This window comes from Lithobates pipiens, unplaced genomic scaffold (assembly GCF_037356315.1).
Source record: "Lithobates pipiens isolate NorthernLeopardFrog02 unplaced genomic scaffold, aLitPip1_a1.2 Scaffold_1, whole genome shotgun sequence".
In the NCBI taxonomy this organism is placed as follows: Eukaryota; Metazoa; Chordata; class Amphibia; order Anura; family Ranidae; genus Lithobates; species Lithobates pipiens.
This window is the reverse complement of record NW_027507685.1, coordinates 143,122,212-143,141,334: the sequence shown is the minus strand read 5'-3', so window position 1 is coordinate 143,141,334 and position 19,123 is coordinate 143,122,212. Positions and strand designations below refer to the sequence as shown.

The following is a 19,123-nucleotide window of genomic DNA, read 5'->3' as shown; positions in this document are numbered from 1 at the left end:
CAAGGTGGCCTAGACCTGAACTGAAGTTTTGATGGTCTTCATGACGGTCCATTCCTTTGGAGGCCTGAATTTACAGAAAGGACATAGGGACCCAAACGTAGGGAGGCCAAATGTCAAATAAAAGCCGAGGCAGCTTCATTATCCTCCTACATTTCTTACTGATGTAAGTGCAATGATGAAAAATAAGAACATAAGGCATGCTAATTACAGTTGGGGAGCTAGCATTACTGTTAGGGAGCCAGGGAACATGTCTTTCAATTGACAACAATAGAAAATGCTTTAAAAATCCCATTAGTATGAACATTGGCTACCTGCCTCCTGGGACCCATCCAGTCCTGGAATATAATGATGCCTCAAAGTAACTCTTTAAGATCTTCTTGGTCTTGAACCTATTTTTTGATGCATACATAGCCCAAACGTTGTCTACTTCAACTGAAAACGGATTTGTAGCTCGCCTGGCTTTGACGTAAGTAACGTTTGGGCTGCAAATGAAGTGGGGACCTAAAGCCCAACTCCAGAATATCTGACAATTCTACTTGCCGATGAGGCTGCGCCTGCACTCCACGGGTTGACTGCTCGTTTAGGTCTAGAGGAGAGTAAAAGAATTTTACTTGCCTGATCCTCCACTCCCCCAAAAGATGGCACTCCCCCATGCAATGGTGGTGCACTGTTCCTCGGCCTCCTTATATCCAATGCCAGACTATAAACCATGCATTGGTCTTGATGATGTCAGGACCTTAGACTGCTAAAGCGAGGGGGAAAAAGACGATGTGGGAACCGATCTAGTAGCATGGAAGATCTGGTAAGTCACTGCTAGGAGGTCCAGATACGACTTTATTCCAATAAAAGTCAGGAGGGCCAATTCAAAAAGTACCGAAGACATTTAGGGGGGTCCAAAATGCTCCTTTCATCGAGGCTCTATTGAACACAATATGAATGGACTAGAAAAGAACTGGACTTTTAAAGTGGTTCTAAAGCTTTTTTTTTTTTTTTAAATAACAAACATATCTATACGATATCTATATCTATACTATCTATACTATGCAATGCTTTTGCACAGAGCAGCCCAGATCCTCCTCTTCTGGGGACCCCCGCTGACACTACAGGCCCCTCCCCTTTGCCAGGTGCCCCCAGAGAAAGCCGCTTTCCATGGGGGCACCTGTGCATGCTCCTGAGCCCTGTTGCTGTGTCCATTGACACAAACAGCGGGAGTCAATCCCGCCCCCTCCCTCTTCCGTGTCACAGGATTTGGTGGACAGCAGCAGTACTTGCCTGCTCTGTGCAATGCTTTTGCACAGAGCAGCCGTGATCCTCTTCTTCCCCAGGCCTCTTCCCCTTCGTCGGGAACCTCTATGGAAAGACACTTTCCATGGGGGCACTCATGCCTGCTCGCTCCTGAGCACACCCCAGCTATCGTGTCACAGGATTTGATTGACGGCCTTTGGATCCCACAGCTATCAATCTGTCCAATGAGGAGAGAGACAGCAATGGGAGCCACTGTGCTCATGCACATCGCTGGATCAAATCGGGCTCAGGTGAGAAAAAAGAGGGGCTGGGCTGCAGCACAGAAGGTTTTTCCTCTTGATGCATTAAGATGAAAAGCCTTAAGACTTTAGTACCACTTTAATGTTATTTATTTCGGTGTGATTAAAAGAACAGGCCTTCTCAGCAGCTGGGTTGGCATCATGTTCAATCAAGCCCTGATAAAGGGAGCATTTTAGAACCCTAAAACGCGTTGAACACAATGTGAACAGACTAGAAGTAAGTTGGAACATTAATGTTATTTATTCCAGTGTGCTTGCAAGAACATGGCAGGGCTCGAAGAGAAGTTCACTGGGCAGCTGTAGTTTTAGGGATGTGAGTTCTATTACAAAATGCTGGAGGAGAAAAGTCTGTCCTAAAACTGCACTATAAGCAAATGTCAGCTCTTAAAGTGTTTTTGCAGTGTAAGCAACTGACTTTGCCATTCTATCAGTTTCCTCCCCCTACCCCTCACTCCTAGTAGGAGAGGTAGCTGTAGTCGGGTTTGAATAGACCCGTAGGATTCAACGTTGCATGGGGGGCAATAAAAGAAGATGGTTGAGATGTGGCTTTACGATCCCTGATCGTTTACGTAAAGTAAGGTATGCAGCCGCTCAGGGCTGGACACAACATGCCAAAATGTAAAAGGTAATACCAACACTTAGTGCAAAACTGAATGGGGCAGTGCCGCAACCGCTTGCAATGCATGCAATTACAAAGCAGTGGGTCAAGGGTTAAAATGGGCAGTGAGTTCGTATTGCCTTCTCACCACCTGTAAAACTTCCTATGAAAAGCAATGGACTGTAAGCCCGGGTTCCCAGTGATGGCGAACCTTGGCACTCCAGATGTTTTGGAACTACAATTCCCAGGATACTCATCTATACTGCAGAGTGCATGAGCATCATGGGAAATGTAGTTCCAAAACATCTGGAGTGCCAAGGTTCGCCATCACTGCACTAGAACATGGTCCATGAATCCCAGAGATCTGTGCACGTTTCCTGCACAGCATTTAAAAGACACTACCCTTGCAATCAGCAGGAAGTGGCAATACAATGGTAATGACCCCTCAAACGCAGATGGCCAACGCTGTGCGTTTGCCTGCAACAGATCACATGGTACAAAAGTAAAATACGATCTGGGTGCATTGCCTTTCCAAAACTACTGCATGCACTACTTCGATGCAATGCAGTATGATTTCAGCCCATTGAAAATCATCGGGCTGAAATCACAACACACGGAATCGCATGGTGATTTTTTCAGGAGTGATGCACATTCCTGTGCGATTCATAGGCAAGTCATAGTGTGAACCTAGCCTAAATTGCTTTTCAGAGGGTTGTGTCAAGTGTGACACAGTGCTGACAGTCTCTGCACATGCTTATAAGAGGAACAGAGCAGAGTGATGACTTCATCAGGAACAGCTTCTTCTTCATTGTTCAGACTGGGTGCAGATTGCTCAATCCAATACTACCCTTTCCTGAGCAAGCTGCAGTCCCCATTGCTCCTCCATAGATAGAGACATCACCCCAAGACATGAAATATATCACTGGCCAGATCACCAGGGAAAAAAAAGAAAAGAAAACTAATGCAGCTACGACATTAAAAGCAGACCTTAACCACAAAAACATTTTTTTTTTTTGTATCTGGCCCCAGCTCCCTCCCACAATTAGATCTTTTTATTTTTTAAATGTCTTTTTAATGTTTGTGCTGCAGGGCAGGGCTTGCGCTTTTCTCCCCTAGGAGAGAATTCCATTGTGCCCGATCCACATGTGCGCAGAACGGCTCTGCCTCGGCACCTACACTATATATTAGATTTCTCTTTACCTGCAGCAGAGAAACCCAAGGTCACCAATCTGGCTAAACAGGACTTGCCAGGTAAAATAGTTCTGATAATTACTTCCGCTGCGTGATTAGCGATTTCACATTTACTCCTATAGATCTTACAGCTATAAAAAGAATGTGTGCGATTCAGCCTGGCAGCAGCCATCTAAAAGTGTCTGTTGTGGGTGGGCTGGCCCTTTAAACAGCTCCATTGCGAAGAACAGAAGGATGGTTTGTATAGTTGCATTGCATTGACAGTCAGCTGAAACCAGGAAACAGATTGCAATATTACACAATATATTCACAGGGAAGTCTCCCAGACATAATCCTTTAATGAGTGACAGAGAATCTACTTGGAGGATTGGGCTCCCTCAATGTTCTTTAGCCCAGGTTCACACTGACAGCGGCAATGAAATGGTGCGAGTTCAGCTGATCTCGCACCATTTCATTGCCGCATGTCAGTCCCCGCTACGTGGGGGGGGGGATTTCAGAGATATCTGTGCGGGTTTCTGCACTGATGTCTATTGAAATCGCACCCAAAGTCGCCAAAAGTAGTACAGAAACTACTTTTGGGAAGCAGTGCAGCGACATGAATACGGCACTACGCCGATTCGGACAGTGCCATTGCCGGTGTCTTGTCAAATACTGTCCCCCATCGGATAGTGTCCACACTGTACAGCGCTTGCGGAGGACAATAGAAATGCCGAAAGTCTCCGAAGATGAACGGCGCCTGCGCACTTAATAATACCTTCTGCCCTGAGTCCAGGTTCAAGCCCCACCATCCAAGTGGACTTAAGCCGCGTACACACGGGCGGACTGTATGGCCTACTTAGTCCGTCATACAATCCGACGGACAGTCCGTCCTACTTTAGAATGAACGGACTTGACCACACACGGATGCACAAACAGTCCGTCGAAAGCTTGTGCGATGACGTGTACAGCACGTACGACGGGACTAGAAATAGGAAGTCCAATACACAGCAATGCAACCTTCCGCCGTGTAAATCCTTTCTGAGCATGCGCCATTCTTAGTCCGTCGAACTAGCCTACTCACGAGCGGATTGTCCGCTGAAACCAAAGTATGACGGACAGAATTTCCAAAAATCCGAAATACTTAGTACGCCAGACTGCACGCTGAAAAAGTCAGCTGAAGCCCACACACGAGCGGACTGTCCGCTGAAATGTGTTTCGGCGGACTAAGTAGGCCATACAGTCCGCCCGTGTGTACGCTGCAATAGAGTTATGCCCTGTACACACGGTCAGTCTTTCTGACGGAAAATATGCGATCGGATCGTGTTGTCAGAAAATCAGATTGTGTGTGGGCTCCATCTGACTTTTTCTGTCTGAATTTCCGACACACAAAGTTTGAGAGCTGGATCTAAAATTTTCCGACAACAAAATCTGATTGTTTAAATTCCGATTGTGTGTAGACAATTCCGACGAACAAAGTGCCACACATGCTCAGAATAAATTACGAGACGAAAGCTATTGGCTACTGGCCCGTTTATAGTCCCGTTGTACGTGTTCTACGTCATCGGAATTTTCCCACAACTTTGTGCGACCGTGTGTATGCTTGACAAGTTTGGGGCCAAAAACCAATCCGTCTGAAAAAATCCAATGGATTTTGTCTCCAGAAAGTCCAACCGTGTGTACAGGGCACTAGAATAAAAATTTGCCGAGCGTACCCGAAAATAAGACCTAGCGTTATTGTCAGTGATGGCTGCAATATAAGCCCTACCCCCCAATAAGCCCTACTCTGTTTCCACGAAAATAAGCCCTACCCTGAAAATAAGACCTACAAGGACTTTAACTAGGGCTTATTTGGGGGGTAGGGCTTATATTGCAGCCATCACCAACAATCACGTTAGGTCTTATTTTTGGGGAAACAGGTTAATTGCTATTTTACATCTTCTATGTCCACTTGGGTGGTAGGGCTTGAATCTGGCCTCAGGGCAGAAGATACTATTGAGTGCACAGGTGCCGTTCATCTTCGGAGACTTTCTGCGTCTCCTTGTCCTCTGTACTGCACCTGCGATGGGGGGACACTTCTCAGCAAAACACCGGCAACAGCCTGCTGATTTGGCATGTGATTTGACATGGGAGGTATGACATCCAATCACAACAATCAAACCACCGCCCGGCCGTCATTTTGCTACAGGCTGTGGGATGTGGTTGAAATCTTGCGTCTATACTCCTTTTGATCGTACACGATCGCACGATCAAGTAGTAGACGTGCCCATCTCTGATTTCGTTTTATTTTGCTCATGGGACCGAAGTGTCCCTGGCTTCATGGTTAAGCCCAGCCAGCTGTCATTCCCTATCCAATTAGAATGTCTTTACCAGCTGAAGCAGTCTCCGAGGACATGGAAGTTAGCTGGGCTTAGCCATGAAATCGGGGAAAGTGAAACTAAACCAGAGAGGGGCACGAGAGTGGATTTCCTGGCTACTCGAGGTAATAGCAGGCATCTTGTGATGTCTGTGCTTAGGCAGGACATTTCTACTTTTAAAGGTTTAAAAATGGAATACAGATCCTCCTTACAGCAGAATGCCCCTCGCCGTATTGTTTTCTGTGGCGTGCCACAAAGTCGCGCTGCCTGCAAGCACTGAACCTCAAATCGTTTAATCCTTGGAACATTAGCACTGTGATCTAAGCTGCCTTGTCATTTGTATGTAAACATTAACCTTTTAAATAGCAAACTATTATTACAGTGTTACTACCACTTGCCACATTTATATGACAGCGTGCCTCTTGAAAGTGCTAAGAATGCAAAAATCCCATTTACAAGACTTTGCCCTGTCTCCTTGCATCTTCATGAGGGCTGTTCTAAGGGAAAAAAACACCACATTAAAGATGTGTCAGCCTATAAAAAGAACAGAGCACACTAACACTTTTATATGCATCTATAAAGGAAATGTGCATAGCGCTTCACCCAGTGAAAGTGCATGTGTGAATAAGACGGATGGGACAGCTCAGGAGGGTTCAGACTTTTGTGCGCTGACTCGTGTATTTTGACAGCAGAAGAGTCCCCGCTGTCGCAATACAATGGTGCGACAGGGAAGATTCCTCCATCCACCTCCTGTGTGAGGATGAGGGAATCCATTTTTTTTCCCGATCAGCTGATGGGGCAAAAAAAAAACTACCCATTTATGTCCAGCCGTACGATGAAGTTAGCTACAATATATTATGTTTTCATATTCCCCTGAGGATGCTACTGGACGAAACGTGTTGGGAGAGAGCTGAGGCAACGTGCATGGCCATGGTCCAGAACATGCGATTTGAGGCTGATTTGTGTTAAAGGGTAACTCCACGTTCGCGTGAGCTCGGAGGGGTGGGGTGCTTTCATTTTTTTTTTTATTATTATTTATTTTACTTTTTATTTTTACACTGTCCCTTTAAAAAAATAAAATAAATGTGGATCACTTTTATTCCTATTACTGAACAAGGAATGTAAACATGACAAAAGCATGACAGGGCATCTTTAATGTGAGATCTGGGGTCAAAAAGACCTCACATCTCACATTTATACTTAAAAGCAATAAAAAAAATAAAAAAATGGGCCTTTTAAGGCCGGAGGGCAGAAGTGACATTTGACGTCACTCCAGTCATCCAAGGGCATAGAGTCGAGTGGGGACCATCTTGCCCTCACTCAATTTCCTGCCCATCCATCCCGGGATCGGAACGTCTCTGTCGCTTCCCTGGTGTGACAGATAATTCCTCCATCCACCTCCTGTGTGGGGATGAGGGAATCCATTTGTTATTTTTCCAATCAGCTGATCAGAAAATAAAAACTACCCATTTTTGTCCAGCCTTAGGATGAGGTTTGCTACAATATATTAAATTTCTACATTCCCCTGAGGATGCTATTGGACGAAACGTGTTGGGAGAGAGCTGAGGCAGTGATGTCATTGCACAAATCCATGGTCCAGAGCATGTGATTTGAGGATGATTTCTATTAAAGGGTAACTTCACTTTCATGGGGGGGAGGGGGAGCAAATAAAAAAAATAATACAGCGTATACAATTCATATTGCAATTGAATGTTATCAAAACTAGCCTTTCCTTTTCAATCGGCTGTAATTTTCTGAAAATGCAATATGACTACCTGGAGGTGTTCTGTACACAGAATGCCCACCGTCTGCCGAGGGTCGGTAGCGACACATAACTCAAGTGCGAGTATAGGTGCGAGGTGGGTTTTTCATCACAGTCAGTTCTGAGTGTTTACTCTAGCTCTGACTGTGCCATGATGCATGAGGAATGTGGGAACTGCGCCGCAAATGGGTGGGACAGTTGTACATATTGAAATAGGCAGTGATTTGGCAAGTTGTATAGGGAGGACAGGCAAGAGAAGGGGAGTAGGGAATTTTGTGATACTATGTGACATGAGCTTGACACTATACTTTGTTCACACATAGGGGTCCAGGATCTTATATATGTGAGATAGGCTAGGGTTCAACCAGATCGGGGAATTTGGGGAGATTTCAGACTGTTTACATTTTTCATTGGCTAATCCTGCCCACCATGCCCTCAGGGTGGTGCGCATGGAGGGGGTTAGAGGATAGGGGGCCTGATGGCCCCAATAGAGAAGAAATTGAAGGGCTTCTAGTGAACTGACCACTGTGGCTTACAGCACAGTTGACGAGTTTGTTTTGTCCGGTTGTAGCCACCATGCCGCTGTCACCAGGTAGGAATACTTTTTTAAAGGGGTTTATCCACTGTTAGCTTTTATTCTTCATGAAAAAAATGATTGTGGTTACCGTGTGATGATATCGGGTGGCAAGCCTTTGGAAACGACAACACAGTTTGCTCATTTGGAGCAGGATGGTCCTGCTTGAGGAGTATAATTAAAGTGTGTTTGGACCTATGTATTGTGACCGCAAACCTATGGTAAGAGCCCTGTATGCTCATGGGTGTGGTGGAGGTACACCGAAGTGGGTGTAAAGAGCTGGCAGGAGACCTGCATTGATCTTGTACATCCAGGTGAACATTTATTTATTGCACACGTCCTTTTTAATCTCCGGTGAAGGAGTACTAAAGTGGCAGCTAACAGCCGGCAGGAGATCTGCTTTTGCTGATAATGCATAAATGAATTTAATTTGATTGTTTAAACGTATTCACTCAATTAATTCAGCACCCATCATTTTGTTAGCACTTTAGTACAATCTCTCTCTCTCTCTATATATATATATATTATTACGGTTGCACCAATACTAGCGTCGGTACGACACCTGAAACCGATACTTTCAGGCTCGGCTCTTTGAGCTGTCAGAGGGTCTCCCCTGTGTTAAAGAAGTCTGGTAATTGGAGCTGTAAAAAAAAAAAAACAACCAGCAATGTTTATTAACAAAATTGCTCAGCTGCTGAAACACTAAAATAAAAAGAAACATTGTTTCTTTTTGAATCTTTCTGTTTCTTCATCTGCAGATCAAAGGGATGAACAACTGTGTCTCTGTTTAACCCCTCATAAACCCTTAATTTACTCTACTCAGCTTTAATTATCTCTCTAGTCTCCTCCATTTAATTATTTTCCTGCTTTTTTTTTTTTTTCACGTCTCTTTTATAAACGTTGAACAATTAAAACATTTTTTTGTTTGCTTTTTTAGTGAATATTTTTACACATAATATATATATATATCTATATCTATATCTATATCTATATCTATATCTATATATATATATATATATATATATATATATATATATATATATATATATACACATTTCACATTGAAAAGCACAAAATTAAAAAAAAAAACTATTTCATTTGTAAATAACTTTTCAATGCTTTGTACCATTGCTGACAGCTGAAGTGAAAACAAAACAGTTGTGGTTGGTATCGGTAATTGGTATGGGCGAGTACTAAAAGAAAAAACGTATCGGTACTTGTAAAAAGAACAAAATGGTATCGGTGCATCCCTAATTATTATTATTTATATATGTAATTGTTTGTTTTTGCTTTCTGAATTGGCGCATCTATTGCATTGTTGAACAATATATTTCATTTTATTGTTTTATTTAGAAACGCTTTAAATACAACACCTCCTTAAGGCTTGATAATAATTGCAGTCTTGAAGAAATCCTGCTTTGAATAGGGGATCCTGCCTTATAACACAGGCAGACAAAGCTGCTGAAAGTCTGCATATTTGGCATACCAGCAAGGAGCTGGTCCCAGAGGGGTATAAGCAAGCGGGGTCCTTATATGGAAAATCAAATTCACCCGCATAGAAGGGAGAGTGGCATGTCAGCCCGCTTCTCATTATCACCTCACCATCACACCTGCACCAGGATCCACTGACAAAGCTTATCTCCAGCCCGAGCCCCCAGATTATCCTCTTACCGACCGATATATTAGTCCACTGTACTATATCGCCCAAGAATCTTAATTTCTATCCACGTCACTAAGATAGAATATTAGTCTTATCAGGATCGGCTGTTATCTGCCTTGTGGATGGGATAACCAAACAATCCGGTAATCTAAAAAGACCCAGACCATTGCCAATCTTCCACTTATAAGGAAAAAGTCTGAATAGTCTCTATTTATAGGATATGTCAGAAATCCGCTATCGGGCAGCCTTGTCGAGCGGAATGCAAAGTCCACCAAGTTTAAAGGAGACGCATAGCGGTTGTTCAGTAACTGCCTTTATAATGGGACCAACGGCCTGTTTTGGTGGATGCTGGAGGGTTAAAGCTGGACTCTGGCCAAGAACAATTTTGGGCCATTCGCATTGTAAAAATAGATGAAGACTAATGAAGTGTGTGCAATGTGTGGCCGATGCTACGTTATGTAATACTTATACTGCACGGTTCGTTTCGTATGAAAAAGGAAAATTTCCGGATATTCGTACATTCGTATGAATCCGAAATACGAATTTTTATGCGTACGAATTCCGTAACGTAATACGAAATTTCATTTACGAATTTCGGATCCAAATTCATAACGAAAATTTGTAATTAACGAAAAGTGAACGAATCTAAAAGTTAAAAAACCCAGGAAGTCAGCACAGCACAGGGATGGTGGGAACCCCTCATAATGATAAATTCATCATAGCGAGAATTCGTAATTGTTACGAAAAGTTAATGAACCTAAAAGTTAAAACCCCAGGAAGTCAGCACAGGGATGGTGAGAACCCTATGGGGAATTTCTATGCTTACGAATTTCATACGCAATACGAAATTTCGTTAACGAATTTTGGGTCCAAATGAACAGAAACATGACTGGTGTTTTGTTAACCAATCAGAGGAAGTCAGCACAGCATAGGCATGGTGGGAACCCCTCATAGTGGACACAGCAATTGTACAGACCTGGGAACTCAGCACAGGGATGGTGGGAACCCCTCATAATGGGCACAGCAGGTGTAAAGACCTGGGAACTCAGCACAGGGATGGTGGGGACCCCTCATAATGGGCACAGCAGGTGTACAGACCTGGGAACTCAGCACAGGGATGATGAGAACCCCTCATAATGGGCACAGCAGGTGTACACACCTGGGAATTCAGCACAGGGATGGTGGGAACCCCTCATAATGGGCACAGCAGGTGTACAGACCTGGGAACTCAGCACAGGGATGGTGGGGACCCCTCATAATGGGTACAGCAGGTGTACAGACCTGGGAACTTAGCACAGGGATGGTGGGGACCCCTCATAATGGGTACAGCAGGTGTACAGACCTGGGAACTCAGCACAGGGATGGTGGGAACCCCTCATAATGGGTACAGTAGGTGTACAGACCTGGGAACTCAGCACAGGGATGGTTGGAACCCCTCATAATGGGCACAGCAGGTGTACAGACCTGGAAACTCAGCACAAGGATGATGGGGACCCCTCATAATGGGCACAGCAGGTGTACAGACCTGGGAACTTGACACATGGATGGTGGGGACCCCTCATAATGATAAATTCATCATAATGAACATTCGTAATTGTTATGAAAAGTTAACAAACCTGAAAGTTAAAAACCCAGGAAGTCAGCACAGGGATGGTGGGAACCCCTCATAATGAGCACAGCACAGGGATGGTGGGAACCTCTCATAATGATAAATTCATCATAACGAACTTCCGTTATTTTAACGAAAAGTTTCCGAATCTAACAAAAATTTGTATTTCGTACGAATCTGAATTGAATAACGAATGAAACTAAACAAATTTTTTGACGGCGCCCATGTCTATTGTACACTGCAGTCAGTGCGAAGTGCAGAGCCTGCACCAAAAATACAAGATCGACGTATTAAATCTGAGCCCCTCCCCCTGAAAAAAAATTACAGCAAAAACTATTATCCTTAACTGTCTTCTACCTGTGGCGCCCAAGCAGAGATCACATCCCATTCCTTCCAACAAGATCCTGGGGAATGCAAAGGAGCCCAACTCTCACATGACAACACTCTTGCCGTGGACTCGGGTGTCTCCTGGTGAGATTTGGGGACTCATCATTCCTCAGGAGGCTCGCCAGTTGGATGGTGACACCACCCCTTGCAATTTGGAATACCAGGGTAAAGCTTAGTACATACTATGTTTTTTTTTCCGTATAGTCGGAGCTGCTAATACTAGCACTAATGATCAGACGTTAGTACAGCAATCTCCCCTGCTGAGCTGCTGTGTTCTGACAGCGGGACACGGATAAAGACACGGATTCGTGAGTTTGGGGTGGAGGAATTTGACTGGCCTGCACGGAGTCCTGACCTCAACCTGATAGAACATCTTTGAGATGAATTAGAGCGGAGATTGCAAGCCAGGCCTTCTCATCCAACATCAGTGCCTGACCTCACAAATGTGCTTCTAGAAGAATGGTCAAACATTCCCATATACACATTTCTAAACCTTGTGGACAGCCTTCCCAGAAGAGCTAAAGCTGTTATAGCTGCAAAGGGTGGGCCAACTCAATATTGGACCCTATGGACTAAGACTGGGATGCCAATAAAATTGAAGGGCTTGTAAAGGCAGGTGTTCCAATATTTCTGATATAGGGTACGTGCGAATTGGATGCGGTTTTTACTGCATCCAATTCGCATGACATGCAAGTGTGATAAGCTCCCAATGGAGTCGGTTCACACAGGTCTTGGGTGGCCGAAGTGTGGATGGCAAAAGAGTTCTATGTCGGGTTCAGGTGTATGTAGTCTATGTGGACAACTCTGATTGGTATTTGTGTTCAGTCTGGCCAAAAAGAAATGAGCACAGCACAGTAACCTATAGCAACAAAGCTAAATTGTTTTTTAAGGATCTAGCTGGAATCTGATTGGTTGCTGTGGATTGCTGAATCATGAAAGTGCCATTGACTAAGCCTGCCTGTGGCCGGAGCAGTGAAGCCCCTATAGCTGATACATACCTCCCAACTTTCTGAGATGGGAACAAGGGACACCTATTATAAAAAGTATGTAGGCATAGGACACGCCCGCCTTAAAGGAGAATTGTACAAAAAATGATTAAACCCACAAGGGCTTTTGTTTACCACTACTATTCCTTTATATTGGCTTTTAAATTTTACAAATGCAGCAATTTAGAAACGTTATGAAAGGTTTAGCACTGGGAAATCATTTTTGAAAGATAAGAAGTGCATTTTATATACAACTAAATGGATCAGACCCAAAAGAGGAGGAGAGAGGGACTTTGTTCCAAATCAGGGACAGTCCCTCGAAATCGGGGACAGTCCCTTGAAATCAGGGACAGTCCCTCGAAATCGTGGACAGTCCCTCGAAATCGGGGACAGTTCCTCAAAATCAGGGACAGTTCCTCAAAATCAGGGACAGTTGGGAGGTTTTCAGATATTGGTGGGAGAACAAAGTGAGGTTTTGGCAAGTTTGAGCACGAAATGCGAGGACATCCTGGCATTCCCACAACCTCGGCACAGACCCCCACCAGTATTTGCGAGGACTGAAGAAAGAGATTGGAGAATGGAAGCAGTGAATAGCTAGAGGACACAATGAGCCTGGCAGTGTCAGTGACAGAGAGACCGCTGTGTCTGTAATCTATGCAGAGAGAGGATGAGAACACCAGACAATGAAGGGAAAGGCTTTCATGTATCTTTCTTAAAGGGACAGTACACGCGCATTAAACAAGGGGCCTCTGGTGCATTAATTCTTCCTCTTGATGACTGTCGGCAAAACGTCATCCCAACTTCTTTGGGGAGAGGAGATGTGTGTTGTAGATATTTTCCAGCTGGAAACGTTCTGCAACTGAACATTCAGGCTTCTTGTGAAGGGCCCTTTAATTATCTGCCACATAAATCGCAAACCCTGGTTATATATAGAGTGTACCCTTCTCTTCCAGGAGACTCCCTACGACTTTCCGTTGTGTCTGCGGGAAATTACGTAAGAGCGTTTTTTTTCCTCGTTCCCAATCCCCCCCCCCCCCCCCCCCAATTTCTTTTTTTTAGAAATGTGATAGGATACAATGAACATTGTATTACTGATTTAACCCAGGGGTGTCAACCTCAATTTTATCACGGGCAGCAAAAAAAATTATGGTTGCCCTCAAAGGGCCAGTAGTATCCTTAAGACTAGATGCATAGCTCCCAACTGTCCCTGGTTTCGAGGGACTCTCCCTGATCTGTAGCAATGTCCCTCATTCCTCCTCATTTGTCCCTCATTTTGATCTGATCCATATAGTTGTATATAAAATGAACTTTTTATCTTTACAAAAGTTTGGCATGTTATGCGAATTGGATGCAGTAAAAACCGCATCCAATTCGCACATACCCTATATTACCATAAGTATTGGGACACCTGCCTTTACACACACATGACCTTTAATGGCATCCCAGTCTTAGTCCGTAGGGTTCAATATTGCGTTGGTCCACGCCTTACCGTTTTGACTCTTCTGGAAAGGCTGTCCACAAGGTTTAGGAGTGTATCTATGGGAATGGTTTGACCATTTTTCCAGAAGCGCATTTGTGAGGTCAGGTACTAATGTAGATGAAAAGGCCTGGCTCGCAGTCTCGGCTTTAGTTCATCCCAAAGATGTTCCATCTGGTCAAGTTCTTCCACCCCAAACTCGCTTATCCATGTCTTTATGGACCTTAGTTTGTGCACTGGTGCGCAGTCATGTTGGAACAGAAAGGGGCCACCTCCAAACTGTTCCCACAAAGTTGGGAGCATGAAATTGTCTAAAATGTCTATTTATGCTGGCGCCCTTTAGATTTCCCTTCACTGGAACTAAGGGGCAAAGCCCAACCCCTGAAAAACAACCCCACACCATAATCCACCCTCCTCTAAATGATTTGGACCAGTGCACAGAGCAAGGTCCATAAAGACATGAATGAGCGAGTTTTGGGTGGAGGAACTTTACTGAGTCTTGACCTCAACCTGATAGAACACCTTTGAGATGAATTACAGTGGAGACTACAAGCCAGGCCTTCTCGTCCACATCAGTGCCTGACCTCACAAATGCGCTTTTTGAAGAATGGTCAAACGTTCCCATAGACACACCCCTAAACCTTGTGGACAGCATTCCCAGAAGAGTTGAAGCTGTTATAGCTGCAAAGGGTGGGCCAACTCAATATTGAACCCTACGGACTAAGACTGGGATGCCAATCAAATTCATGTAAAGGCAGGTGTCCCAATAATTTTGGTAATATAGTGTATGTGAACCCAGCCTGAAGGTTTAAAGCTACTTAAGGCAGTCCATTAAAATCAATGGGCTGCCAAAGTACCAAAACATCTAAAAAATCGGATGTACCACAAAATTTTCAATGCATTGTAGTGTAGGGTGGTGTTGCATATCCATTACATTAGGGCATTCTGGTGTCCTTTAAAAAGAATATCAGCTCGTTGAAACACAGTAACGCATGTGTTTCTGCAACATGCAAATGGACCCAGAGACATTTATATTTCAAATTTGTGTACATTATTTTGAATATTAAGCTACTTTTTTGTATTAACATTGGGCTTTAATATGCTCATTCGACGTCTACACATCTGACTATGATTCCGCCCTGAGTGAGTTAAATCCAATATAGAGCAGCGTGACTTTCCTGCCTATCTGATAAGAGCGCACTGTTTATATATCATACAGTAAATGTCACCTTTCCTTTAGAACTGGATTATATGGTGCGTCCGTTCGTATGATTTCATTCATATTCACTGCTGATTAAAGAGCTATTTATGGAGGATGCCACTTCAAAGTACATAGACTATATAAAAGACAGAGCTCAGCTTCACAAGTGCTTGTATTATTAATGCTCACATGGCACTCAACATTAATGTATACACTCTTGGGAATAGTTATGCTTATCTGACCATTCAACATCCAGCCATGTTTTTTTCCTCAAGTGCAAGTCAGAAAATGAAAGAAGCTTTTTATTTTCCACTTAAACTTGACCTCGGTATAAGGAGACGCCACAGAGAGGTCCTCTATCCTCCATCAAACTGTGACTGGAGGGGCCTCCATCTTCTGCGGTAACGTTGGTCATAGACATTGGAGGGCAGTCATTTACAGACCTGATGGGGTCCATCTGAAAATCATTTTTTACTCCAGTTAAGTGAAATCTGGTTGTGTCAGCATACTGAGCTTTGGACATCATCTTTGTGTTGCCTTGCTGATAATGTCTGAATGTATATAATAAACTGGCAGTGACATTTTAAAGTAGTTGTAAACCTCTGGAATTAAAAATAAACTAACATATCCTTCTATAGTGTGTACTTGCCTCAGTCCATTGCACATAGTGTGGATCTTGGCTGCTTTCTCCTTCCTCTATTTGCATTGGTCACTGCTGACAGTTTTCCCTAACACCAGGCAATCCACGGTGATGGCCTCCCACCAACCAGCTGGATAACTGCAGCAGCAGGTCACCCTGTCAGATGACACGGACTCACCCAAGGTGCGGAGTCTGAGTACTAACCGGTATTCACTATAGCTCCTGATGGTGGAGATGGGTTTTGCTACATGCTACTGCCAGGTTGCGGTCCTCAGGATCACCCTGCCAGGAGGTGAGCAAGCCAGAGTCCAGTAGTAGATATAGTAGGTAGGGATTAAGCAGAACCATAGTTAGTAAACAAGCCAAAGGTCAGTAGCAAGTGGTTGCAGGTTGGGATCCAGCAGAAGCGTAGTGGAAGAACAAGCCAAAGGTCAGTAACAAGTGGTTGCAGATTGTAATCGAGCAGAAGCATAGTGGAGGATTAAGCCAAGGTCGGTAACAAGTGGTCACAGGTTGGGATCAAGCAGAAGCATAGTGGAGGAACAAGATAAAGGTCAGTAAAAAGTGGTTGCAGGTTGAAGTCCAGCAAAAGCATAGTCGGTAAACAAGCCAAAGGTCGGTAACAAGTGGTTGCAGGTTGGGATCAAGTAGAAACATAGTGGAGAAACAAGCCAAAAGTCAGTAATAAGTGGTTGCATAGAACAAAGAAAGATAATCGGCTGTACTCCCACACGATGCAATGTTGGCTTTATTGTGTAAAAAGTAGTAAAAACAAATAAACATGGGCAGAGGTGACAAAAAGGGTTAACATGTTTCACACAGAGATCGTGCTTGGTCAAAACCACAATAAGTGGTTGCCGTTTGGGATCAAGCAAAAGCATAGTGGAGGAACAAGCCAAGGGTTGGTAACGAGTGCTAGAGGAGCTACAGACAGCAGCAGGAGTGACAGAGAACAATAATCTGGCAAACAATGCAATGACATGGCTTAATTATTAAATTCATGGGAGAAGCAAAGGGTTTAAGAGAAACAAGGTTCAAGGCAAGGTCATTCAAGAAATTGTTCAGGGAGCTGTCCAGCATCCCAGGTTGCTCAGCAAGAAGAGACACTACCAGACACAGCAGAGGTTGCAGGTTCAGACCTGGGTCAAGACACAGGAGATGTTTGACAGCCTCAGATGTACATGTTGCCCAAGGAGGCTGTGTAGAGGAAGGTGTCCATGCCCTCTACTCAGGTCTCAGACTACATTCAGCTCTCTTTGCTAAGCTGTGCAGTTTGTGACTTCAGATCCCCACCCCTTGCCTTCTGGAGCTCAGAAATATCATTTGATCTGTGTATTTTTATTGGCTCTGAAGGAGAAGGGGCTGCAGTTAAAGAGGACCAGCATATGTAGCAGGATTTAATTGATCACTGTGTATATCCTGAGGCTTGTCCCTTTAGTGGGCTTATGTAAGGTTTTATTATCACTAACAGACAAATCTCAATTGCATTTCCTGTCTTTCAGGAATTCCTGTCAGATGAAAAATACTATGACATTGAGGACATTGAGGAAAAACTGGATTCCTGTAAAAGTAAGTCCATCTTCTCATTATAAATGGTGTTGGGCTTGCCACGCTTGTGCATAATTGGCTTTAATACGTTTCGGCAGAGCACTGCGCCCTGAGCCCACCCATTTGTGTGACATTAGCAAATTAATATTCGCTAATGTCTTCCTGTTTCTTCTTCCAGTCAATCAGAAAGCGGGTTCCGATTGGCTGCAAGTCTTAAGAGTCTTAAGACCTGATGGGCCGTGAGTCCCAAGTCCTGATTGGCAGGGAGGAGAAGCACCTGGTAGGATTTGGTAGCAGACGCAGGGGAGAAGCCGCTGAAGCCGCGACCTGGATGGGCCAAGTGCGGGGCTGGCGGGGGCCTGATGGGAGAGCGAAGCCTCGCTCGATAGAGCGATGGGGGGAGTTTGGGGTTGGGAAGCGGCGATCGATCTGTCAAGAGTAAGGGGTGGTTGGTGAGCACCAGCCATCACTGGCTGCTTTTCACAGATAAGATTCAGCTTTTTTGAAACATGATGCTGTGGCTATGTATTGTGACATGTCATTCCTGTAGACTTCTGTAGATTCTGAGAAGTCCCTGAATGTAAATTTCCGCTGATTACTCAACAGCAGCACAGACAATACTGTAAATTACTTCTGCATTGTTTCCTAATGCTCCATAATAGTCTTTCTCAAGCTTTTAAATACAGAGGAACCCTTGAAATAACTTCCTGGTCTCCAGGAACACCTGCTAAATATTACTATATCTAAAACATATGGTACATTAGTGTGATGGTCACTGGAAAGAATGCCCCTTACATTGGTGATCATTGGGAAGAATAACCCCCCAGTGTTAATTTTGATGACTAAAACCGTCTAAAACATTTTAGTCGACTAAAATACTACTAAAACTAAAACAATTGAGATTACTAAAATACGACTAAAACTAAAATGGCATTTTAGTCAAAAGGCTAAGACCAAAACTAAATTAAAATTTGATGTCAAAACTAACACTGGACTGTAGTGCATGTTCATACCTCAATACCATAAATAATAACATATTCGATTTTCACTCCAGCAGTATATAATGAGTTTGGAAATTGTAGAGAAATGCTTAAATAATGCATTACAATTTCTCTACCCATTTGATTTTAGATGACTAAAATTAGTTTTAGTCGACTAAAATGTTCTGGAGATTTAGTCGACTAAATACGACTAAAACAATTGCAGAAGGCTAAAATGGGACAAAAACTAAAATGCCATTTTAGTCCTATGACAAAAACTAAATTGGAATTTGCTGCCAAAATTAACACTGTTACCCCCTTACAGATAGCTAAAAAGATCAATGGTGTCTGTGGGAACTTATCTGTGAGGCAAAAATTTCTCATTGCTCAAGGAACCCCTAGCAACCTCTGGAGGAACCCTGGTTAAAGCGGTTGTATACCCCGCTTGGTCATTTTTACATTTAGGAGATATTCATTTTACCTACAGATAAGCCTTATTATAGGCTAAACATGCACCGTTTAGGAGATATTCACCCTGCATGTAACATCACTGGCGCATGCACTCTGAAGGTCCGGCATACCTTCTTGGAACTTCAGAGCTTCATGCCGGAACTGAGGGCTTCTGTGCACATG

General features: G+C 43.8%; 1 protein-coding gene across 1 annotated transcript in view; it reads left to right on the top strand.

Moving 5' to 3' along the window:
• The window catches only part of AIF1L (allograft inflammatory factor 1 like), a 153,109-nt gene that overhangs the window by 19,209 nt on the left and 114,777 nt on the right, over positions 1-19,123 (top strand). Inside the window, exon 3 of the mRNA XM_077478017.1 lies at positions 17,465-17,531. Within this exon, the coding sequence (XP_077334143.1) occupies positions 17,465-17,531 (67 nt within the window). The remainder of the gene's footprint in view (positions 1-17,464; positions 17,532-19,123) is intronic.